The 26,793-nt window shown below is 39.5% G+C and overlaps 1 protein-coding gene across 1 annotated transcript in view; it reads left to right on the forward strand.

Annotated features, from left to right (window-relative positions):
* Positions 1-26,793, forward strand: part of ASCC3 (activating signal cointegrator 1 complex subunit 3) — a 1,010,279-nt gene that overhangs the window by 939,567 nt on the left and 43,919 nt on the right. The window contains exon 37 of the mRNA XM_077487192.1: positions 22,097-22,321. Within this exon, the coding sequence (XP_077343318.1) occupies positions 22,097-22,321 (225 nt within the window). The remainder of the gene's footprint in view (positions 1-22,096; positions 22,322-26,793) is intronic.

Raw genomic sequence — 26,793 nt, forward strand, 5'->3', positions numbered from 1 at the left:
TGAATTTATCCCCACCACATCATCTTTGACTCTCTTCGTTGTTTCTGTGGGGGAAAGCTTGTCTTTGTTCCACCATTTTTAGGTGGTCTAGGCAGGGCCTGTTAAGGTGCACTTCACTAGATTAGTGCCTTTTGTACTTTTCAACCTCAAGCATCAGTTTCCCAGATTTGCAAGGTTGCCTCCTGGTTTTCTGTTCACACTTTCTGCAAGTTTTACCAGGTGGATTTTCAGACATGCAGTCTTTGGATATAAGTAAGCTCTGTGAACTGCAAGTAACCCCCAGTCTACCTTGCTGGTGCTTTGTTTTCTGTGTTGCCCACCCCTTATTTGTATCATTTTTGGATGTCCTATACGGGGAAGATTTTTTGTTTGTGTTTATATTGTTTAAGTACTAGGTGAGGTTTACCTTATCTGAGTTTCATCTATTAGGCCCCTTTCACACATTCATCCATTTTTCATCCATCCATTGATGGAGGATGACAACAGATGATCATTCATTTGCAAACTTGTGGACATTTATTCAAATTGAATACATGGCTCTCTATGTATTTATGCATTGTCTAAAAGGAAGTTGTGGATGCACAGTTTCATCTATTAGGCCCCTTTCACACATACGGACCGTCCGTTGATGGATGAAAAATGGACATCAATGCATTCCTATGGAAAAACTGATGACAATGGATGATCATTCATTTGCATCCGTTTTCATCCCCTTCCGTCAACATTTGTTTTTTTTTTTAAATGGATGAAAGCCCTATTTTTCATCCATCAAAAAAATGGAACGGGCAAAAAAGAATGTTAGCGGACGACATCCGCTTACATCTGATCCACTGACATCTGTTTTTAAACCCTTTTTTCCCCCTCACTATATATTAGCTGGTTGCTAAGGAGGGGGCTGTGAAGCCAGCTGCCGCATCCTTAACAACCGATGAGCTGTCAGCAAAAAAATAGCGAAAAAAATGGTGTAGGGTCACCACCAGGTTCATACCTGAAAGTTCCTGGTACTTCTCTTTGTTTTGACATACAAACAGACTGTCAGGATAGCAAATTGTAAGCTAGCAAAAGGGGAACAAATTGGGTCAACCTGTTGCTTTTCCATGCATGGGCAAAATCATAGGTAAGGGTTAGTCAACTCTGCTCAGAGCTACAGTATGTCAAGGGAAGGTGTTGCACAAACCTACGCTATATTACCAAAGTATTGGGATGTCTGCTTTTACACACACATGAACTTTAGCCACTTCAGCTGTGGAAGGTTTACCCCCCTTCATGACCAGGCCATTTTTGTAATAGGGCATTGCCTTACTTTAACTGACAATTGCGCGGTTGTGTGGCAATGTAGACAAATAAAATTGATCTTTTTTTTCCACATATGGAGCTTTTTTTTGGTGGTATTTTATCACTTCTGCATTTTTTTTTACGCCATAAGCAAAAAAAAGACTGACAATTTTGGAAAAAAAATAAAATATATTTTTTACTTTCTGCTATAAAACACATCCAATAAAAAATGTAAAAAATCTAATTTCTTCATCAATTTAGTTCAATATGTATTCTGCTACATATTTCTGGTAAGAAAAAAATCCCAATAAGCGTATATTGATTGGTTTGCTCAAAATTTATAGCATCTACAAACTATGGGATATTTTTATGGAATTTTTATTCTTTTTTTTTTTTTTTTTTACTAGTAATGGAGGCACTTAGTGACTTATAGCGGGACTGCGACATTGCAGCCGACAAATCGAACACTGAGACTTTTTGGGGACCAGTGACACTAATACAGCTGTGTCCAATCACAGCAGGAGCTGGTCGCCGGCAGGTACCTGATTTCATGCAGTAGAGCCCATTGCCCAGCAGTATATGTATGTGGGCAGTCAGCAAGTGGTTAATGGCATCCCAGTCTAAAGCCCCATACACACTATCACATTTTCTGCAGATTTTTGTCTTCAGATTTACCAAAACCATGTAGTGCAAGGGCCTGCCTGATTGCATACAAATTGGGACTCCTAAGGTTTGACCTCATATTATACGGTTTTGGTAAATCTGAAGGAAAAAAATCAGCAGAAAATCTGATGTGTGTATGGGGCTTTAGTCGGGTTCAATGTTGAGTTGGTCCACTCAGCTATAACAGCTTAAACTCTTCTGAGAAGGCTGTCCTTGCTTTGTACACTAGTCCAAATAATTTGGTAGAGTGAGTGTTATGGCGTGGGGTTGTTTTTCAGGGATTGGGCTTGGCTCCTTAGTTTCAGTGAAGGGTACTCTTAAGGTGTCAGCTTACCAAGAAAGTTTGGACAATTTTGTGCTCCCAACTTTGTGGGAACAGTTTGGGGATGGCACCTTCCTGTTCCAACATGATTGTGCACCAGTGCACAAAGCAAGGTCCATAAAAACATGGATGAGCGAGTTTAGGGTGGACTTGACTGGTCTGCACAGAGTCCTGACCTCAACCTGATAGAACACTTTGGGATGAATTAGAGCAGAGACTGCGAGCGAGGCCTTCTCATCCAACATCAGTGCCTGACCTCACAGATGCATTTCTGGAAGAATGATCAAACATTCCCACAGATACACTCCTAAACCTTGTAGACTGCCTTCCCAGAAGAATTGAAGCAGCTATAGCTGCAAAGGGTGGGCCAACTCAATATTGAACCCTACAGACTAAGACTGGGATGCCATTAACCACTGTAATACAGCGCACTTTCACCCTCATTCTTGCCCAGGCCATTTTGCAGCTTTCAGCACTGTCGCACTTTGAATGACAATTCTGCGGTCATGCAACACTGTACCCAAACAATATTTTTATCCTTTTATTCACTCAAATAGAGCTTTATTTTGGTGGTATTTAATCATTGCTGGGTTTTTTATTTTTTACAAAAAAAAAAGGTTTTCTTAGTTTCTGTCAGTAAGTTTTGTAAATTTTCTCCTTCACTGATGTGCGCTGAGCATGCATCACTGATAGTCTGCACTGATGAGGTGGCACTATTATGCTGCACTGATGGGCACTGATGGGCAACACTGGTGGCCACTGATACGCAGCGCTGGCGGGCACTGATAGGCAGCACAGATAGGTGGCACTGATGGGAATTGATGGGCACTAAAAGGCAGCAATGACTGGCACCAGTAATGGGCACTGATTTGTCACTGGTGGGCACTCATTGGCACTGATTGGTGGCACTCTTGGGCATTGATTGGTGGCACATCTGGGGCTTTTTTTGCAATCAGGTCACTGATCTCACATGCCCTGTTCTCCCCTGCAAGGAGATGCCGCTGATCGTATTTCCTCACCGCACATTTTGTCAGTGTGAGGCATTGAGGCCCAATTACGGCACTTCCTGTATTTACATGTTATTGGACACAGTCGGTTGGGGTCACACCTTGTCCTAGCAACATGACGCAGCCTCGATCGCCACGGAGTGACCATTCAGGTGCACCGTCATATGATGTCCAGCCAGTTTCAATAGAAGACGGCACGCCAAATCCTTAGTAAATGGTTTATTAGGTATACGTAAAAAGGTACTAGGGGCTAATGTTTCGGCACAACCACCTTGATCACAGATCAAATATTAAAATGAGAATCAAAAATATATAGAGACTGGGGCAGGCAATCAAACAATTAACCACTGAAATCAACCTGTTGATTGGAAAATATTCCACCAGATCGCCTGTCTGATGAGAGGATACACCACCATAGAACAAAGAAAAGAAAGGAACAAGCATAATATATGCCTATGATGTCCCCCGAGAACGAGAGCCGCACCATCCCTCCATCATTTGGCGGTGGGCGGGCGGCAAGTGGTTAAAGTTTATATGTGTGTAAAGGCAGGTCTCCCAATACTTTTGGTAATATAGTGTATGTGTTAAAATGTATCTAGAGCCAACTTTTTATTTGGTTTTAATTACAAAATGGAATGTTGGAACCTTTTGGGAGATTTGCCATCACTTTCTGTGCTCGAGAAACAGGAGGAAGTGAGTGGAATGCTATCCAATATGTGGGGAATTGCCACGTGAAACATTGTTATTGGGGCAGGTGTCCTCTGTGGAGGATTTTCTCCCAGTTCCTGTGACATCTGTCAATTCTGGATTTCTCTTCATGAATATTGTCGGCAGTAAAAACTGAGGGTGATATTCCCTAGTGGGAATACAGATAGGAAAAAAAACAAAAAAAAACTGACAGGACTTTGAACTCTTCTGTACCGTAGCATAGACAAAGGTAAGTTTTGGCAACAGATACTCTTTCATTTTTTCCTGATGGACAAGTAATATTTGCATTTTGGCATCAAACATTTCACATTCATATATAAACTTTTACATTTGTGCACTAATAAGAGTTGAGGCAGAATAAAATGAGCGGTAGCAGAAAGAAAATGAGAAAGCATATGAGACCATGTTCAAGTTTATTGCAGTATTCTTTTTCTTTTTATTTATTTGAGGTAAAGTCAAAGCTAGTTTGCATTTGATTTGAACTTGTTCATGCTGAAAAATACTTGCTGAGTAAATAACTTTTCAACTTTTAGATGTTGACAATTGGTTGCTGTTGCTCTTCTAGCTATCGGAAGCAAGTGACCGCATAGTATTACTTTGTAGAGAGCTGCAAAGGTCTCTGGGCTCTTGACCTTTGATCATCAAGAATGTCTTTTGCAGTGTGTACCTTAGTGATTTAAAAAAAAAAGGTGAATTGGTGAAACCTATGCCCTTCAAAGTTTTTAAGTGATCGCTGACTTGTTTGACTGCCCCTGACCTGCGTTTCACACTGGTTATCAAGTGTTGTTTTCACAAACCTTAATCTAAATAATGTCCTGCATGTTTAACTGAAAGGTGCGCTCATTTGTATCTGCACTGTCTCTGGTTGATTTAGGCTTTGAACACAGATGAAAATGATACTCTATGCCTGCACTATCAATCAACAGCTTTTTCTGTATTAAATATCGGTCACGCAAACATAGCTAGAACCTCCAAACATTATATATATTTTTTTAAGCAGAGGCCCTGTAGAATAAAATGGTCCTTGTTGCAATTTTTTTATGTTACAATGTATTTGCGCAGTGACTTTTCAAATGCGATATTTTTGGGAAAAAATGTATTTAATGGACAAGAACAGAATATAATGCCCAATTGTTTGGTAAACTATAAAAGATGACGTTACACCGAGTAAATAGATGCCTAACATGCCATGCTTTAAAATTGTGTCCACCCGTGGAATGGTGTCAAACTACGGTACTAAAAAATCCCCATAGGCGGCAATTTAAAAGCTTTTACAGGTTACCAGTTTAGAGTTACACAGGAGAATTATTGCTCTTGCTATAACGTTCCTGGTGATAACAAGGGATGAACAATATCTTGTGATAGCATAGGTAGTGACAGGTTCTTTTTACTGAGACATCTGGGGTCTGTTAGACCCCAGATCTCTTCTCTGCCCTTAAAAGTGTCTAAAACCAAGATCGGTTTGATGAGATGCATGCACAATCCATTTACATCTTAGCAAAACCAGAAGTGAACATTATCATCGTTGCTTCTGGTTTCTTAGACCATAGAGATGGTTGGGGAAGTTCCGGTCTTTGGTCATCTCTATGGTAAGTCGGGCGAACTACTGGCTTCAGTCCGGGCTCCTGGTGGAAAGAGGGAACTCTGGAAGGCGACAGGAGAAGGGTGAGCCCCTTCCGCTGCATGTAAAAGCGATCCAGCGCTATTTTGCCCCTAGGATCACTGTTACATCAAAGAGCATCACTAGCTGAAAACACAGATACCGAAGTCATGACAGCAGGTGCAGCCATGGCCCTGGTATAACCACTGAAACCTGTGGACATACAGGAAGGCCCTTGGTGTGGGAAATGGTTAAAGGATTTTTTTTAGGAAAATGTGTTCGGTGTAATTGCTGTCTGTGATCCCCCCCCCCCTCCCCAGATCAAATCGAACAGTTTTCCTAATCTATCCTATTCAAATCTAAAACAAATGTTTTGTCAGTATTTTCAACATTGCATAACATGCCGTATGCATTTTTTATGATTAAACATTTTTGAATGTTCTTAATAGTTTTCTTTTTTTTTCTTATGCGTTCACCTAGGAAACTATAGAAACTATAGTTCTCATATTCTTAGCTACTGATCAGATTAAACTGTTTTTTCACCCTTTACTTTCCCATGTCATCTAAATGCATTGTTACTGTATGCCAGCATAATATATAGGCATGCTTCTTTGACTGTGAGAGCATGCATAATTTGTCTAACTAGGGCTAATGTTGCAAGCTAAGGCGATGTGTTGATATATTTATGTAGGCAGCTTTTTCACATTCACTGAATATTAATGCATTACCAGCAGCTCCCAGCCTTCCTAAAAAAAAGGTGGAAGCAGTAACGTCTGGATTTTTCAACAAATCACTTGTGGTTAAAATCAGTCTAATACATACAAAGTGTTTGATTTAAATAAAAAAGAGACTATATACAGAATATAAAAGTGCCATGTCTGTGAAAATATCTAAAAGATAGGACAGAGCCTATAGTAGGTCTATGCAGTGATTGATTGATTTGTTGGCTGCTGCAAAGCTCTGCATGGTGCTGGAAAATTTCAGTCTGTGAAAAATCCAGTTCAGCAGCAATTATTGGGTGTTTTGTTTAATTGAGAAAATTATTTGCATCTGAAGATTTAAATTAAGAGTTAGATCTTGAAAAATGTTTGACCATAAGGTGAAATATGTGTGATCCATAAATGTGGTGTTCAAGAGGAACTTACGAATTGTGAAAGAGTAAAATACAGTGATTTGCACTAGTGTTATTTATTTTGGTAGATAATCAAAGCTGTATCACACAAGACTTTTTTTTTTACTACATACTCTAATCTGCTACACATATGAGAACTTTTTAATATTAAAGTAGAACTCCGCTAAGCACTATTCAACTGACCATATAACATATCCTTAAAACCTACAGTAAGCCCTTGTACACACGATCGGACATTCTGACAACCAAATCCTTTGGATTTTGTCTGACGGATTTTGTCCGAAACTGTTGCATACACACGGTCGGACAAAGTTGTTGGAAAATTCGATTGTACATAATGTGATGACATTATTTCGTTACGACGGGACTACGTTCAGGCTAGTAGCCAAAAGCTTTGGTCTAGGAGTTTGATCTGAGCATTCGTGGCACTTTGTCCGTCGGAGTAGGCTACACATGATCGGAGTATGTCCGATCAGAGCATTTTGTCGGAAAATTTTACGGACAAGTTGGAAAACTTGGTCCATCAGATACTCTGATGGAAACAGTCCGATGGAGACCACACACAGTCGGATTATCCGACAAAACGGTCCGATAGGACACATTCCGTCGGAATCTCCGACCGTGTGTACAAGGGCTAAGAGATGTTCATTTTTATAGTTGAGCAGGTATAAACCCGTAAAAAATGTCTGCTCATGTGATGTAAATATGACATTGTACTGTGCTCTATTCTGGTTGTTGTGTTATTTGGCTTAATATATATAGTGGAGGAAGTTAAAACAAAAACAATTTTTCAGTCATTTTAAATGTTTATTTTTTGCCACCCATTGCAAGGAACAAAGTCAGAATTACATTTATTAGATTCTAAAACTCATTTTAAAATATTATCCTGCATTTTCTTTAGACTGGAGTTTTTCTTGTATGATTTCTGTGGGCATTATATATCCAATATCTAGCGAAAATAATATTTTCTTATTTTATGTAAAAGAGTTGCTAAAATACTGGATTATACATGCTTGTCCTCTGAGTGGCATATGAGAACAAAAGTTACATTTTTTTGTTGTGAGCACTAAAGTCCAAACTGTTGCCAACACCTTCCATGCTACTGTTTTATTGCCATTGAAGCAATGTAGCAATGTATGGTCCCTGTTATTTAAATGTTGCTAATGTCCAGCTGTTCACCATGTGGCTAGCTCCTGTGTGGAGAGAGATCTTTCCCAATGCTCTTATTTGTTTTCCCCACATAAATCTGAGCTTGCGTAAACCCTGCGCACATGCCATGAAGCCATCTGTGAAAGTGTTAGCTTTCTTTTGATTTCAACTGAACTAAAAACTGAGAGTTTTCTAGTTTAGATTTTGCAAACTAGGCCAAAAGAGTACAAGCTTCCCGTGTTGAACAGTGAAGGATAGACACACACAATGTGAAATACATATATTGCGGAGCTGGAGAACATTAGTCATTTATTACTTCAACAATTGTACATCAGGTTTGTAGTTAGGGCAGTTTGAAAAAGAAAAAAAACGTTGTATTATAAAAAGATTGGAACCCCAGGCGAACAGCAAAAACACAGGTTTAAATACAAATATACAAAGCTGTTGGAAGAGCTGGAATTCTGCTCTAAAACTAATGCATTCTCCCTTTTGCAATAGCATGGATAGACCTATGACCTCACAATTTCTCCTCTCCAGGTAAAGTGTATTTTTTAAAAAAAAGTTTTCGTTTTATCTTTGCATAGAGTGGGAAATTGGTATTTTTTTTCTTTAAGGGTGTACTCACACTGGAAATTGTAACTGATCCTGGGCATAGTTCCCCCTTGATCCAGTTCATTTGTTCAATGTGAGTGCTTCGACCATGTCCAGCAGCAGTAAGTGTACTGTAATGGGGACCAGTGGGAAGAGGAGAACTCCCTCTTCAGGGATGACTGAGCACAAAAGCAGGGATCACAGTGGTCAGGTTGGCTGAGGTGATGCTGAAGTGTGCCTGTGAACACTTGCTTATCACTAAGTATATTGCAGAGGAGGGGAGGCAATCAAATTTGAGCATAGATCACTTGCCCGTTGTGAGGGCACCCTCAAATGTAGTGATGGCACATACAAATAAATCCATTGTTAGACATTGCCATTCGAACAGATGTCCATATTGCCTAGATTTCCCCCTCTAGTCTATTTTTAGTGGCAAATTTTAAATGTTAGATTTCCTATCACTATGTGTGTTCACCAAGACAAATGGAGCAACTTAATTTCCCCAGTGTGGACACAGACAGTAATATAAAACCTTACAGTGGTTCTAGCTCTTAAAGATACTTTAAGCAATACAACTTGGGGACCAACTCACTCCCAGCCTTCAGATTGGACAGGTTAGGTAAATAAGGTCATTAGTTTGCTGCCATTAAGTATTTTTTCCTGTCATGAAGCTTCTTATGTTAGATTGTCAACACTGTTGAATTCGGTAGACCATGACTAGCTTACAATGCTTCTCTTCCCTCTCCTAATCTGAATTCTGTAGTGCAGTTTATTGCAGAAAGCTGACATAAAGACAAATCATAGTAGTAATACTATGGGGTTGATTTACTAAAACTGGAGAGTGCAAAATCTGGTTCAGTTCTGCATAGAAACCAATCCGCTTACATTTTTCTTTTATGTCAAACCTTAGTTCAACAAGCTGAAGTTAGAATCAGATTGGCTACCATGCACAGCTGCACCAGATTTTGCACTTTCCAGTTGTAGTAAGTCAACGCCTATGTTTATTAAAAAATAAAAAAATATATTTAAATTCAAATCTCAAATAAATAGTAATATGCCATACTTGTCATTATAGGAATATGGCAGTTGATCTTGCTGATGGTCAAATGTCACCTGAATTCTGTAAGTCTGTCTGACCTCACATACTACAACCCCAGTTTCAAAAAAGTACAAAAATATCATAAACCCATATTTTATTCACAATAGAAAATAGAATTTATATCAAAATTTTAAACTGTGAAAACATACAATTTTAGGAAAGATATTACGGAATTTTGGAATTGGTGGCTGCAACATGTCTCAAAAAACGTGGAACAGGGCAACAAAAAGTTGTCCAAGTGGTACTAACAAGGAAGAATGTTTTGCAACTAATTAGGTTACTTGATAATTGGTCAGTAACTTAATTGGGTGTAAAAAGAATGTCTCAGAAGTAAAGATGGGCAGGTTCACCAATCTGCGAAAAGCTGGGTCTAAAGATTGTCGCACAATTTCAGAATAATATTCCACATTGTAAAATTGCAAAGACTTTAAATACAGTGCCTTGAAAAGGTATGCATACCCCTTGAAATTTTCCACGTTATTTTAGAAGTCACCTAGTTAGCAAATAGAGTCCACCTGTGTGTAATTTAAACTCAGTATAAATACAGCTGGTATGTGAAGCCCTCAGAGGTTTGTTAGAGAACCTTAGTGAACAAACACGCCAGACAGAAATAAAGTCATGGAGAAGTTTAAAGCAGGGTTAGGTTATAAAAATATCCCAAGCTCTTGATCATCTCACAGAGCACTGTTAAATCCATCCTCCAAAAATGGAAAGAGTATGGCACAAGTGCAAACCTACCCAGACATGGCCGTCCACTTAAACTGACACGCTGGGCAGAGAGAGCATTAATCAGAGAAGCAGTCAAGAGGTCCATGGTAACTCTGGAGGAGCTGCAGAGATCCACAGCTTAGGTGAGAGAATCTGTCCACAGGACAACTATTAGTCCTGCACTCCACAAATCTGGCCTTTATGAAAGAGTGGCATTTTTGAAAGAAGGACATGAGTCCTATTTGCAAGAAGCCATGTGGGGACACAGCAAACAGAAGAAAGTGCTCTGGTGTGTGGAGGAAAACTAACACTGAACTCCCCATCCCCACTGTGAAACATGGTGGAGGCAGCATCATGTTGTGGGAATGCATTTCTTCAGCAGGGGCATGGAAGCTGGTCAGAGTTGATGGAGCCAAATACAGGGTAATCTTAGGAGAAAAGCTGTTAAAGTCTGCAAAAGACTTGAGACTGGGGGGAGGTTCACCTTCCAGCAAGACATGACCCTAAACATACAGCCAGAGCTACAATGGAATGATTTACTTCAAAGCATATGCATGTGTTAGAATGGCACAGTCAAAGTCCAGACCTAAATCCAATTGAGAATCTGTGGCAAGACTTGAAAATTGCTGTTCACAGATGCTCTCCATCCAATCTAATAGAGCTTGAGCTATTTTCAAAGAAGAATGGGCAAAAATGCCACTCTCTGGATGTGCAAAGCTGGTAGAGTCATACCCAAAATGACTTGCAGCTGTAATTGCAGCGAAAGGTGGTTCTACGAAGCATTGACTCTGGGTTGAAAACAAATGCGCACCACACTCACATATTTATTTGTAAAAAAAATTGGAAAACCATTTATCATTTTCCTTCCACTTCACAATTATTTGCCACTTTCTGGTTGTCTATCACATAAAATCCCAATAAAATAAACTTACATTTTTGGTTGTAACATGACAAAATGTGGAAAATTTCAATGGTTGAATACTTTTTTAAGGCACTGTATGTAATCTACAGTACAAAATATCAAAAGTTTCAGAGAATCTGGAGAAATCTCTGTGCACAAAGGACAGTATTGGATGCCCATGATCTTTGGGCCCTCATACTGCACTGCAAAACAGGCATTATTCTGTGATAGACATCACTGCATGGGCTTAGGAATATTTCCAAAAATATTTGCTTGTGAACACAGTTCGCTGTGCCGTCCAAAAAAGCTCTGTCACGCAATGAAGAAGCCATATTTAACCATAACCATGGGCGCCACATCCTTCGAAGTAAAGAGGAGAGGGACCTTTTGGCTTGTTATCAGTGCTCAGTTCAAAAGCCTGCATCTCTGATACCATGGGAGTGTGTTAGTGCATATGTAATGAGCAGCTTGCACATCTGGAAAGGCACCATCAATGCTGAAAAATATTTCCAGGTTTTAGAGCAACAATATGCTCCCATTAAGATGACCAAAGGCATTTGGTGCACACAAATCATAGCTGCAGACTGGTCAGGGTGCCTATGTTGACACGTGTTCACAGCCAAAATTGTCTACAATTGGCACGTGAGCAGTAGGACTGGACAACAGAGCAATAGAAGAAGGTGGCCTGATCTGATGAACATCAGGTGGATGGTCGGGTGCAAGTATGTCACTTACCCAGATAGCAAGGATAACTTTCCACAAATTTGTGGCAATGTTGAGTTGTAAATCTGTTAACTTGCTGTTCATTTTCACTGGCAAGTTGTACACTTGCAGAGCAATTGAAGCACAAGTTCTAGTTGACATTTTTCCAAATTGTAACAAATTTGCGTGGCAAGTCTCTAGCAAGAGAAAAGTTGCAGTGGTGAGTCTACAGCAAAAGCTCTGCAAGTCTACAGCATGAAAATTCAGCCACAGTGACCCCTGTGGTGGGATGACTATTGCATAACATAAATGAATCAGAACTTGCAGAATGTATGCAAAAAAAATTGATCTGGAGTCATGTAATGCGGACTTGCTGCAATTGTGCAACAAACTTGTCAAGTCTGGCTAGTCTAGCAATAGCAAGTTATTTTCAAACTTACAGCACAATTGCTTGCTATCTGGGTACCTGGGGAAGAGATGGCACCAGGACACAGTATGGGAAGAAGGTAAGCCAGTGAAGGCAGTGTTATGCTGGGAAACCTTGGTCCTGCAATTCATATGGATGAAACTTTGATGTGCAAATAAAAAACATTTTTAAGTGCATTTTTATTAGTGTGTTGCAACATACGCATGTAAACATGTGTATACATGTAAATTACTGCACTCAAATCTGAAATCTCTATTCTTATTTTATGGCTCTGTACTCAGCGCTGTAATACTGTACTTTATACTGCTATGTGCATTGTTTCATAGATAAGAATGCACCTGTGCATAGATCACTAAAAAAAAAAGTGGCATATTTTTTTACCCCTGTGTGCGAGAGACCTAAAGCATTGTGAAACGGAGTAAGCTAAACAAGCACAAAATTGTGTTTTGTTTTTTTTGTTTTGTTTTTTAGTCCATGGGTTATCAAAGCTTATAATCCATTAATTGATTTTAAATTTGTAGTTGGATGGCATCCAGCTATGGCAGAATATGTACATTTGAGTAAAATATTATTTTGTTAAATATACAAAGTATGTAGCTTGTCATTTTTACAATGTCCTTTCAAATGTTCAGCTGTAAATCAGTAACACCATATACTATTATAAGATGGCGTAGTTATTTTAATTAAATTTGGGATTTTATTTTATGATATTTTTCTCTTTAAGTTTGTCAATTCACAACCAAGAATATCTTAGTTATGCATCTTTTTTTTATACGTAAAGTTATCTCTACTTCTTATATGATTTTATGAATTCCTGTTTTGTCACCATTATAAAGCTATGGCTATTCTATGGAACATTAGCTCCAACAATAATTTTTGTGATATCACTTCTACGCTCCAAATACTTCAAAAATGAATTAATCCCCTAGTACTTTGGAACAAAAACACATTCAGAAGGATTCATTAAATGAAAATTAGTTGGCAAATAACAGGTGATGATGACAGTATCACATGCTTTATACTTTAGTGATATTTTTCACTATAAAATGTGAAAGTGCTGCTGGTTTTGCAACCTAAATCGTGTATAATAATGTTGTCTTCTATGCATAAACCATAACCAAAAATGGTATTAGAGTGCTTAGTTAACGTAGTACTGCCTTCTATTTTTATACAGTCAGCATATTGTGTACATTTTATCAGCACTATAAAAAGAAGCACACAGCCAAAATGTGCTCACGTAAATTCATTCTGCTTTCTCTTGCTACTGTTGAGTCCTTGGCATTTGCAGAACAGATTGCAGTTTGTAATGAAAAGGGAAACGAAAATGAAAAATATTGAGTGAACAGCATGGCCCATTTGATATGATTATGAAGAATGTTGCTTTATTCTGTCTTTTCTACTGCAATCTGAAAACAGTAGCAGGGGGTTACAAGCAGACTTTGGCGTGTGATTGTCACTCACTGTCATTTAACATTTGCAACCAGGAGACATCTTTATGCCTGGTCAGATGAGGGGAACAGATTTGCAGTTAGCAGTCAGTCCAGTCTCCACTAAACAAACAAGGACAGGCCAGTCACACCAGCATCTCACATAAGAATATAATGGACTTCGCTGACCCCACTGCCCTCCATTCATCTCCGCTTCTAGTTGAATCAAAGCTTCACTTGCTATTCTCAATTTCCTTTAATTGCTGCCTATGCGAAGATAAGAAAATTAACAATTTGCACTTAAAAGTCTCAAGCAGGAAATTAGGCTTGCCATGGCTTGCTCCAGTTTTAAAAGGCAATCTAAAAGGAAAAGGATGGAGAGTGTTAATTTGACAGAATGTCTCTTTGTAAATTGCTGAGAATAGCTTTTAATGTATTTAACTGCATTGTAGGGTGAGAATCTTGTAATGTGTACACTACCTCAAGCAAAGACTTAACCAAAGAGCATTACAGTTACATAACAAATTTAAGCAAAAAATAACTTTGTACAATAACAATTTTAGCTGCTAGGTTTTCAATTGCTGAGTTTTATAAAATATCAGTGTTCTCAGAGATATACTTTAACTACTTAAAGTCTGCCCCATAGCAGTTTTACTGTTACAGGGCGGCTCTCCTGTGCAGAATCACATACACATATATATGTGATTCTGCACCTCCGCCTGCAGGGGGGCGCACAGACACAGCAATATTCACAGCAGAAGCCGATCTGTGGGTGCTGGACACTTGATGTCCTCCGGCACCCAACGATTGTTGGCTATACACAGAGAACCGAGATATGCCTATGTAAACATGGCATATCTCAGTTCTAACGGGGGGGGGGGGGATGTATTTTGTGTCTCTGCAAAGCAGGGGCTAGAATCCATCTCACACTGTGTACACAAAAACACTGGCTGGGCACACAGTTAACCCTTTGATCCACCCAGATGTTTATTCCCTTCACTGCCATTGTCATTAGTACAGTGACTGTGCATATTTTTAGAACTGGTCACTGGTTCCCACAAAGTGTCAGTGTCCAATTGACCTCTGCAATATCGCAGTCCCACTGTAATGCCGCATACACACGATCAGAGTTTTCGTGGGAAAAATCTTGGATAGTTTTTCCGATGGAATTCCGCTCAAGCTTGGCTTGCATACACACGGTCACACACAAGTTCTCTGAACTTTCGACCATCATGTACATGTACAACACTATGATGAGCCGAGAAAATGAGGTTCAGTGCTTTCGAGCATGTGTCGAATTGTTTCTGAGCATACATATGAATTTTGTGCGTTGGAATTTCCGATCGGAACTTTTTCCCTTGTAAAAATAGAGAACCTGTTCTGAATCTTTTGCTGGTGGAAATTCCACCAGCAAAAGTCTGAAGGAATATACACACGGTCAGAATTTCAGCTCTCATCGGACTTTTGCTGACGGGATTTCCAGTCGTGTGTATGGGGCTTTAGTCACCAATTGCCGCCATTACTAGTATAAATAAAAAAAAAGAAAAATTACATAAATATATCCCATAGTTTGTAGGCGCTATAATGTTCATGTAAACCAATCAATATGCACTCACTGGGACTTTTTTTTTTTGCCCAAAACATGTAGTAGAATACATATTGGCCTAAATTTATGAAGAAATTAGATTTTTTAAATTTTTTTATTGCATGTGTTGTATAGCAAAAAGTTAAAAATATTGTTTGTTTTTTCAAAATTGTCAGCCTTTTTTTGTTTATAGTGGAAAAAATAAAAAACGCAGAGGTGATCAAATACAGTGCCTTGCAAAAATATTCACCCCCTTTTACCTATTTTGTTACATTACAGCCTTTAGTTCAATGTTTTTTTTAATCAGACTATTGTGTTCTGATCCATCACATACAATTCAAAGTTGGTGAAGTAAAATTATAAAAATATATACATAAAACTATTTTTCAGAAGTCACATAACTAGTGAAATGATGTCCACCTGTGTGCAATCTAAGTGTCACATGATCTGTCATTACATACACACACCTTTTTGAAAGGCCCCAGAGGCTGCAACACCTAAGCAAGAGGCACCACAAACCAAACACTGCCATGAAGACCAAGGAACTCTCCAAACAAGTAAGGGACAAAGTTGTTGAGAAGTACAAGTCAGGGTTAGCTTATACAAAAATATCCAAATCTTTGATGATCCCTAGGAGCGCCATCAAATCTATCCTAACCAAATGGAAAGAACATGGCACAACAGCAAACCTGCCAAGAGACAGCCGCACACCAAAACTCAGGGACCGGACAAGGAGGGCATTAATCAGAGAGGCAGCACAGAGACCTAAGGTAACCCTGGAGGAGCTGCAGAGTTCCACAGCAGAGACTGGAGTATCTGTATCTAAGACAACAATAAGCCGTAAGCTCCATAGAGTTGGACTTTATGGCAGAGTGGCCAAAAGAAATCCATTACTTTCAGCAAAAAAACTAAATGGCGCGTTTGAAAAAGCAATCGGGAGACTCCCAAACTGTATGGAGGAAGGTGCTCTGGTCTGATGAGACTAAACTTTAACTTTTTAGCCATCAAAGAAAACGCTATGTCTGGCGCAAACCCAACCCAACACATCACATCACCCAAAGAACACCATCCCCACAGTAAAACATGGTGGTGGCAGCATCATGCTGTGGGGATGTTTTTCAGCAGTCGGGACTGAGAAACTTGTCAGAATTGAGGAAAAGATGGATGGTGCTAAATACAGGGATATTCTTGAGAAAAACCTGTACCACTCTGTGTGTCATTTGAGGACAGGATGGAGGTTCACCTTCCAGCAGCACAATGACCCCAAACACACTGCTAAAGAAACACTTGAGTAGTTTAAGGGGAAACATCGAAATGTGTTGGAACGGCCTAGTCAAAGCCCAGATCTCAATCCAATAGAAAATCTGTGGTCAACCTTAAAGATTGTTGTTCACAAGTTCAAACCATCCAACTTGAAGGAGCTGGAGCAGTTTTGCAAGGAGGCATGGGCAAAAATCTCAGTGGTAAGATGTGGCAAGCTCATATAGACTTATCCAAAGCAACTTTGAGTTGTGATAGCCGCAAAAGGTGGCTCTGCAAATTGACTTTAGGGGGGGTGAATAGTTATGCACATTGACTTTTTCTGTTATTTTTTTCCTATTTGTTGTTTGCTTCACAATAAATAAAAAAATCTTCAAAGTTGTGGTCATGTTCTGTAAATTAAATCCTCAAACAATCCATGGTTATTTCAGGTTGTGAGGCAACAAAACATGAAAAATGCCAAAGGGGGTGAATAGTTTTGCAAGGCACTGTATCACCAAAAGAAAGCTGTGGGGAAAAAATGACATACATTTTATTTAGGTACAGTGTCGCACGACCGCACAATTGCAGTTAAAGTAATGCAGTGCTGCATCACAAAAAATGGCTTGGTCATGAAGGGGCTAAATCTTCCAGAGGCCAAGTGGTTAAGTCACTCTGTCACTGGGTCTCAGAAAGCTAAGAGACTGCAGCTGTATCAGTATAGCTTTAGTTCCCCTGTCTACTACCTGATATGTCACCAATGCCACCTGAAAGAAATGTACTAGTTATGACAGACATGTACATTCCCGTGCTTAAGTGACCTGTTAACCAGCCTGAGCACTGTCACATGATATGGAAGGGAGGGCATTCCTAGTCATATGGAAATGCTGACTTTCAGAAAAAGTTGTATCTAACCAGCATATTTGGAAGCTGAAGCAGTGGATCATGATGCCAGGCATAAGCAGTGACTGTATTTTGGAGCATTAGGGGATCCCTCTCTATACTATACTGTATAATCCTCTGGCTGGTTTACCCTAAAAGGGGAGACCAAACTTGGTTTAGGGTGTGTACAGCAAGAAAACCATAGTATCGAGTATATCAAACCTGGATATAGAAGCCATTTATAACTTTATTTGAAACGTATTCAGAGAGCTACAACTGCCCAGATTGAATTGAAAAAGCTTTATTTAGTTGCAATAATATGGTTTATAGTTTTTTTTTTCTATATAAACACCACAAAGATTAATTACATATAAAACAGCTTATCAAAGTGTTCTACTGTTTTAAACCGCTTTTCTTTAACCAATATATCCCCTGCACTCATATATATTGTTTAGGCAATACCTTATCAATACTTACAATACCTAAGTATTCCATATATTATTTGTTTTAGGGCAAATAAAACTTTAATATATAACACAATATTTTATCCATTATCATTGCTCATTTTATAACTCCCAGTGAGTAAAAAAAATGCAAATTGTATTCTGTCAACTGTCTTATTTAAAATAGCACTAACTTTTGGTTAATGAAAAAATGAAATGCCTCTGTGAAAATGTTGCTTATTCTTTTTAATCCAGTGCTCAAAAAAAATCAAAAAAATAAATGAATGAGCAAAGAAAAATGTTTAAATATGACAGTAAAATATTAAAATCAGCAAAAAATAATAGGGGGGGGCAAGCTAATTAGTGCTGATAAAGGTTGATTAGCTGTTAAATAAGTCCTTTTTTTTTTCCATTTCTTAGGTTAGGTTAATTGATAATAATTGCAGATTAAAAGACTCTCTTGTTTGTTCTGTATGTAGTGGAACCGTTCTAAATATACTTTAACTACAAATTTGCCATAGTATATTTAATAAGGAAGGCTGGAAACAATGTTCACTAGCTTTATTAATAGAAGAGCTGCTGCCTGCAACGCAGATCATCATTTTGACAGCTGGGTCTCGACAATTTCTGTGAACACAAAGCCACAGCCAGGGGGAAGCACATGGCATACTAGGTATGCCCAGGGTACACAAATTAACTTTTTTTTGGGGGTGGGGCGGTGTACCTTGTATACGCAAATCATTTCTCTGGTCCAGTAAAATTTGCAAATATATATGAGTAGGGGGCAGTCATATTGGCTCATTACATAGGATCCTGTTGATCCTCTTTTTCTTACCGATTTCCTGTGAATGAAAGTAATAGATTGTTAACAATTGTAAAGAATTGCCTCTAAGTTACACATGTTTTTATTCACAAGAGGAATGAGGTACATTTCACTCAAAATGTTGTTTGGTACTGTTGACATATGCATTATTTATTTATGAAAAATTTGATTTTTAGATCTGCTTTAACGTTTTTTTTCTACCAAAAGGCTATTGCCAGGAGGAAAGGCATTTAGAAGAGATGGTGAAATGTCCTGTGCATGACTGAAATGAAATGATGGCTGGTGCTCAAAATTTTTTGGGGTGGACGCAAATAAATACCACCAAAAGAAAGTTCTATTTGAGGGAAAAAAGGACATCAATTTTATTTGTGTACAGCATTGCACGACCGCACAATTGTCAGTTAAAGTGATGCAGTGCTGAATAGCAAAAAAATTATTCATATCTGTGGCTAATCATTCCTGCTGCAGACATATGCCAATCTGGGGTGTATACAGCTCTAATTGGCCATGTACATGAGATATAGGACAACTATCATCTTATCTTTCTTGCCTCTATACTGAAAACATTTAAGGTAGATGTTAACTACTATGAAAATTACATTTAGCACATTATAAACACCAGTTTATAATAACAAATGCCATTTTTTCTTTTTTTGGAAAAGGGCTTTTTTTTTTTCATGCAGTTGTGCATCTTAGCACTTCTGAACTCCCGCAGCCTCTTAGCAGCCACTTTCCGTTTATATGCATGCCCCTTGCACCAGCTGCATGTCATTGGTTGGCAGGACATTTCTGCACAATGCATGTTGCTATATCTGTCTCCACCAGAAGTATGTGAAACCAGGTGACAACCCAGGAAAACAATAGGCAGAGGGGGACAGAGCGATGCCACTATAATAGGAAGTGCCTAAACATGGACCTTCACAGAAGGATTGTTGAGTATTATTATAATGACAGCTGCAGATTTAAAAAGATTGACAAGAACTTTCGAAATAACATTGATATGATGAAGATTGGATGAGATTGGGTGCACAGGTCACACATACAATCCAGCTGTGGGAACTGTCACAATACAGATGAAACACATATACATCATCATTCATTGCTTCCTAATTCTCGCAAATGTAATGAGAAAGCCTGCCCTCTTATTGGATGAGGTGATCAGTGCACTCATAGGATGTTTTCCAAGGGGGATTTTTTTACAGAATCAGCAAAACATCCATCCTGAAAAGTTATTTCCCCATTCCCCTCAGGAATACAAGCCTGATTTCCAAACAAAGACTTTACCAGCTGTGTGGGCTGGTGGCACATACACATGACATTGGGTGGAAGAGGCAGGGATGGAGCCTGGCATGGATGGTGGGTGGACAGAGCCCATGTTCTCTCAATGATGTTCCTCATGCAGCAGAAAGTTTGTTCCACAAGTGAGGAGCTCAGCCATGCACTGCTGCAGGGGAAAGGGGGGGGGTCTTTTGTGTGCAGCTCACTCACATCGCCAACACATGCCGTGGCGATGTAGCATGCTCACAACACACTTTTTATTACAGGAATAGATCATCATCGGACACAAAGAAAGATCAGCCATAAGACTCAAATATTCATTCAGTTTCACAAAGCACTTTGCAGGCTACACAGGGCTCTGTAGTTTGCAGATCAGAGGGGTGATGATCGCAGTCCCGGGATACACAGTGACAGAGTGACACATTGACAGAGGCAGAGCATTCAATTGGACAGCAGCATGGGAAGCAAATGTCCACACAGATAACACAACCCACTCCCGTGTCTGTCAATCCAGACACCCTCCGCCCCCTGTACACAGCCTGCACCTACCTTTTTTCCCCTTCATTGTCCAATGGTCAGTGGGGGGGTGATGAAGATGAGGAGTTAAATGTCCAGTGTTTCCTGGGATGTCCTGTTCTCCCAGCAGAAGCACCATCAGATCCCCTCACTCAGACACTCAGCCCTCATCCTGGTTGATAGTATAACATGATAATGTTTTGATCCACTTTATACTGTTTGTACCGATGGATCAGAAGAACATTGCCATGTTATAGTGTACACATGAGGACCTCAGCACAACACACAAATAGTCAGTGACAGGGTCAGGGATTACCAAAAAAATATTAAATCGATCTTCAAATAGGCCCCGCTCGGGCCGTGCATTGCATTCAAGCAGAGGCAACATCACTTCCGGCTTCTCACTGGCACAGAGAAACAGGAAGTGACGTTGGGAGGGAAAGCACCACCCACGTCTGATGGTGCCAATCAACATAAACACAGCAAGAAGAATGACACTATGGGAGTGTAAAGGCACGTTGCAGTGCGCCACAAAGCATCAGAAAACCCTGCAAATAAAGCATCTCTTCTGCAATCACGTGATTGCATTGGCGCCATGTCGAACACAGTGCACTTAAAAGTTTTTTCTTTTTTTTTCTTTAAAGGGCCTTTTTTTTGGGACTACCTTGGTGGGGGGGGGGGGTGGGGGGCGCCTGTGTGCTCCCTATGGACAGGCTGCCACTGCTGAGATGACCAAATTGACTTCACACGTATTTGACATGATTAAAAAGTATAGGGTTTTTTTTGGGGGGGGGGGGGTTTACATGGTTTGTACTTTTATTTTAAAAAGGTCCATGAATGTCTGTGCCACAGGAACTTGGGTTTATTACTAATATGGAATGACACTTTGGCTTTTTTTTTTTTTTTATTCTTTGTTTTCCACAATATACAGAGAATGTTTGAAGGTGCATAGTCATGTATTAAACATAGAAAGTATATTTACATGTACTCTGTATTCCTAATTTGGTGAATGCAGTAGATTCTAATGAGATTGTGCACAGCTTGTATGTAAATGAGGGAGTATGTGACTAATGGATAAGAAAGGGGTAAGGCATCACAAGATGGCAAAAGAAGGATGGGCAAGAATTCACTATGTAAGGCTGGCAACGAGGGTAGAGGATGTAAGGATAGGGAAAGGAGAATAAGGAATGTTCCTGCAAGAGGTATTGAGGGGGAAAAGGAAGGAATATGGAGACATATAAGGGAAGGTATGGTGTGGGGTGGAGGGGGAGGGAGAAAGACCAGCATGGGATTGCGGTAGAAGTCATCTGGGAAGAGGAATGGGGTAGTGGTCTTAACTCCCAGATGCCCAGGGGGATTTTTAGTTTGAGCTTTCTGATAGGAAGGGGTCTGGGACATTTCTCGTGAGAGCTGTTTAATCAGTGAAAAACTGAAAGTGAATCCAATAAAAGCTTGTATGTCTGAAGGGGTCACATTTGTATTTGGGTGCTGCTCTTGAGTATTAGGTCTTCCATATGCATTATGTATTTATTCTAATAAAGTCTAATAAATCCCCAAAATCGTTTACTGCGGTTTGTCTGCTTGTAATCTTTAAAATGTGTTTTCTTTATTTATTTCAGGATGCTGAGGAGTACTCTGACCTCCCTGTAAGACATAATGAAGACCAGATGAACAGTGAATTGGCAAAGAACCTTCCCATTGAAGTAAATCCTCATTCCATGGACAGTGCACACACCAAGGCTCACCTCCTATTGCAAGCTCATTTCAGCCAAGCCACATTACCATGTCCTGACTATGCCACTGATACCAAAACTGTACTGGATCAAGCCATCAGAGTATGCCAAGTAGGTGTTTTTTTGTTTCTATTTCTTATAAAATGTTTAAAAAAAACATGTGAATGCTTTTCTTTTCCCTTACAGAAGTTGGTGATGGTAAGTGTGTTAAGCAACCCTTGAACATACTTGGCCATTGTTACTATTCAGTTTTTCTTTAGTAAGTTTCAGAAGGTTTACGTGGAAAGAAACTTGTCAGTGGTGTCACAGGTGGTACTGTTATAGAGTTCTCAAAACGTGAGCCACAAATCATATGTTGAATATTCATGCAAAGTAATAGAAAGTATCAAGAGAGTCAAATGAACTGATGTACACCAAAACTCAATGTAGAGTTGACAGCAGATATTTAAAGGAACATGATGGGGAGAGAGAAGGAATTAGCAGAAGAGAAAAGGGTCACAAGGGTTAGGTAGGGTGTAGATGGAGGTGAGATTTGGAAGGAGGAAGGGTGGTGGGGAGGATGGGAAGTGATGTACAGAGAAGGGTGTGGATGGAAGGAAGTAGCCAGTAATGGTTAACTAAATAACAGTAAACAAAGAAGAATTCTAATGGTTAGAGCAATGAGACCAGTGTGCCTAATCAAGGACTTAGTGTAACTAAATCAAATTGAACAGTTAGGATTACTCGGCCAGGTGTACCATGAAGTGAATGAGTGATTTTTTTAATGCAAACATCTGTTCCATTCAACATTGTAGTTTCAGATCTTTGATCATGTTAAGGAAGCTTGGCTGTTGAGTTGTATTCTACAACCTAGCAACATTCAATTTAGCAACTAGTAGTAGGTAAATTGCAATATTTCTGAATATAAAAGGAAGATAATCAATTCCCAAGTGATAAAGCTAGTGCGGGAGAAGGCCTCCTATGAATCCCAGTAATATCAGAGATCAGCAAAATAATTAAATTTAAAAAATGTAAGCAATTTGCAGAGTCAACATATACAGTAGGTGACCGCGATATTGTGTAAATCTCACTGCTGTTATCGGCGAGATTTGACACCTGCGAGCCCCGTCGTGGGAGCCAGCGCCAAGCATGCCATTTTTGCGGCGTACGGGGTTCCCCTTAAAATCCATACCAGACCTAAGGGCCTGGTATGCTCTTGGAGGGGAATTCCCTCTCGTGCTAAATATGTTTTTCCTATTGCAGGCAGCGAGAGATGTACAGTATCTTGTCACCGAGAACCAACGCAATGGGTTTGCGCTGGAAATATATTCACGTGGACAGGTACTGTATGGTAAAGGGAGTTCACATTTCCACATTCCCTTTGGCACTTAGAGCTGTGAGAAGGGTCAAATCTGGAAATTTTGTAGGGGTAAAATACAACCTATGCATTATATTTATATATATTTTGTAGTACTTCCAAGTGATTAGTGCAATGAGAATGCACTATATGTAGAGGTTATCACTAGTTATCAACCAGTATATTGGCCATGTTGAGGATGTTGTTGAATAAAGAGATCCTTGTCTTCTTGTGGGTTTGGTTTGGGTTGAAGAGGAGTGAGTGAATAGAAGCGGTGAGGAAGTGATGAGCTTGTAGATATATTATTTGGAGAGTCAACTTGAGAGTTCTCTGCTTTGTGCATCAATGGGTTTAATACTCTATGCTGGAATTAGTTGTTTTATGGTTGTGATACCATGTAGTTTGCAGGATGTTGGTCTTAAAGGAGAAGTATAGCCAAAGCTATTTTTGGCTATACTTCTCCTATTGATCACAGGAGTGCAGTTAGTTCTGCACTCATGTTTTCAGCCAATGTCAGAGATGGTACAGGCTCTGAACAGATCTTGACAATATGTCCAGGATCCAACCAAGCCTAGATTGGCATCTGGCTCAGCCTCTCAGCAAGCTGCTGAGAGGCTGAGCCAGCCCCTCCCACCGTCTCCACAGCCCAGCACTCCAATGAGTGCTGGAGGGGAGAGCAGAGAGCCATTGACTGACAGTCACGGCTCTCTTCTCAGACCAGAGGGGGAGAACTAAGCGATCAGTGATCTTTGATTACTCAGTTCTCATTGCAAAGCCAGCAAGGCACAGATTGACCATTGGATCGAAGCTGCATCCACTTAGGTGAGTATTGTTAATTTTTTTCTCCAAATCCCAGACTTCTCTTTTAATTTACGGAATAAGTTAGGAATAAAAAAAAATTAAGAAGCTCTGTCGATATTAGCGAAGGTATATTGGGTTGAGGCTGAAGATCCCAAATACCGTTCTCAGCCCACACTTTAAGAGTTGCTTACCTGGGCAACTTTAGTCAGTTAGGGACCCTGACACCAACTTAAAAAATTGCAGGTGATATCACAGAAAAACCAAACACTTTAAAGGCTTTCTTGCAGTGTTTTATTTGCAGTGTGTCTTTGAACTTGCTAGAGCAGTGGTTCTCACCTCCTGTTCTCAGGCTCCATTAACAGGCCAAGTTTGCAAGATAACTGAAATATATCACAACCGGGGAGATATCATTTGCTGCTCAGTGATTGCAGTATTCTAGTCTGCATCCCCCAAGGTAATACTTAAATTCTGGCCTGTTAGTGGATCCCAAGGACAAAGCATGAGAACCACTGTACTAGAGAATCCCTCAGAGTCAGCATACCGGCTACTTTTATTAATGGAAGAAGTTAAATCTCAACTAAATACTCCGTAAACCTGCCATTCTTCTTGCATGTAATGTACTTTTTGACTAAGCATGGCAGCAAATATTCCTGTAGTCCTGACTAACATCCTACCTCCTCTAATGCTACCTACAGGATGCTGTGCTGATGCTGAAGACCCATTATGGCAGGGATATGCAATTAGCAGACCTCCAGCTGTTGCAAAACTACAAGTCCCATCATGCCTCTGCCTCTGGGTGTCATGCTTGTGGCTGTCAGAGTCTTGCTATGCCTCATGGGATTTGTAGTTCTGCAACAGCTGGAGGTCCGCTCATTGCATATCCCTGCATTAGGGACTACAATGTTCATGTTACCACAACAAAAAAAAAAGTTCAATGTTCTTTTCTGACAGATTTGCTTTAACCTGAATCTTCACAAAGCAAACACTTCTGTAGTTAAGATCAGATTGTGGCAGTGATTCCCTTGCTCATTTATCACATAAACATTTTAGCTCCATGCCTCAGCTGAAAGATCCTGCTTCAGTGCCAGAGTTCTGCTGGCCATACATCATACAATTGTCCTATTCAATTTCCTTTGGATTTGCCTTCAACTTTGTAGTGCAAGGGCCTGCCTGACTGCATACAAATGACAAGGTTTAGGTTTGACCTCATATTATATGGTTTTGGTAAATCTAAAGGAAAATAGCACAAGAAGATTGTATGATGTATGGCCAGTTTAGGGATATCTGCTTCATAATCATGCAGGTGTTTTTCTCATTATAGTGTACCTTTATCTTGCACTGATTTTGCCAACTATATAATACACTTATCGTATTTCGCATTGGGATGTGTTTGTAGCAGTTATCGCTAAGTGCCGGTTCACACAGGGGCAGCCCGACTTTGTAAGGCGATCTGCACACGACTTCAGCAGTGGCTTGCAAAATGACTTCTGTATAGAAGTCAATGCACGTCACCCTGAAGTCATCCCAAAGTAGTACAGGAACCTTTTTCTAAGTCAGAGCGACTTGAGTCATTCCTATCATGAAGGTTCCATAGTACGGAATAGAGCGCGACTTGTCAGGTGAACCGACTGCTTTGCGTAAAGTTGCAGCATATATAAAATACCCCCTACTACTTCATTTATTTTTGGAAAAAATATATTTCATATACATATAGGAAGAAAGCACAATTAGTGTTCCGTTATTTTTCTTCCATATCCTACACATGTGTAGGCAATAATGTATTAATCTAGTTGAAAACAGGTGTGCAATGCTAATTTTTTTTCTTGCTGTTTCTAAAGTGGGAAAAGAAAAGCTCAGAACTGGTTTTCTATTAATTTTGCTATTGTGTGGAATATTATATCCCACATGTTCATATTTTACTTCTCACATGCACACTATATAATGTATTAATCCCCTCTAGAGAAGCTGAAATAGTTGCTATGGTTACAAGATGCTTGTGAATGAAAAAAAAAAAAAAACAAGCAGTTAAGGCAAATGTAAATAGCAGTTTTAGATTTGTTTTTGCATTACATTGTATTACATGTAGATTATCATTAATTAAAACTCTGCTCTTTAAAGGAGTTGGGGAAAACAGATAAGCCTTTAGCGTTAGAAAGAATGACATGTAATGAAATTAAAATAAAAACAAAATATATAAATAACACGATAGAAACCAATGGTATTGTAACAGATATCTTATTTCATCCCTTGATTAAAAAAAAAGGAAATGGTTCTAAGGGCAGTTTATGTAATATTCACCAAACATTTGCTGGTGATTAAGGATACCCAGTTATTTAAATACATGCACCAGGTAGATTCACCTGAAGTGAATATTTGAATAATCACACATACACATTTTTATTAAACTGCCCCCTGGTGCTTCATAACTGAAACTATACACTGTATA

Source organism: Lithobates pipiens, unplaced genomic scaffold, assembly GCF_037356315.1.
Source record: "Lithobates pipiens isolate NorthernLeopardFrog02 unplaced genomic scaffold, aLitPip1_a1.2 Scaffold_18, whole genome shotgun sequence".
NCBI classification, from domain to species: domain Eukaryota; kingdom Metazoa; phylum Chordata; class Amphibia; order Anura; family Ranidae; genus Lithobates; species Lithobates pipiens.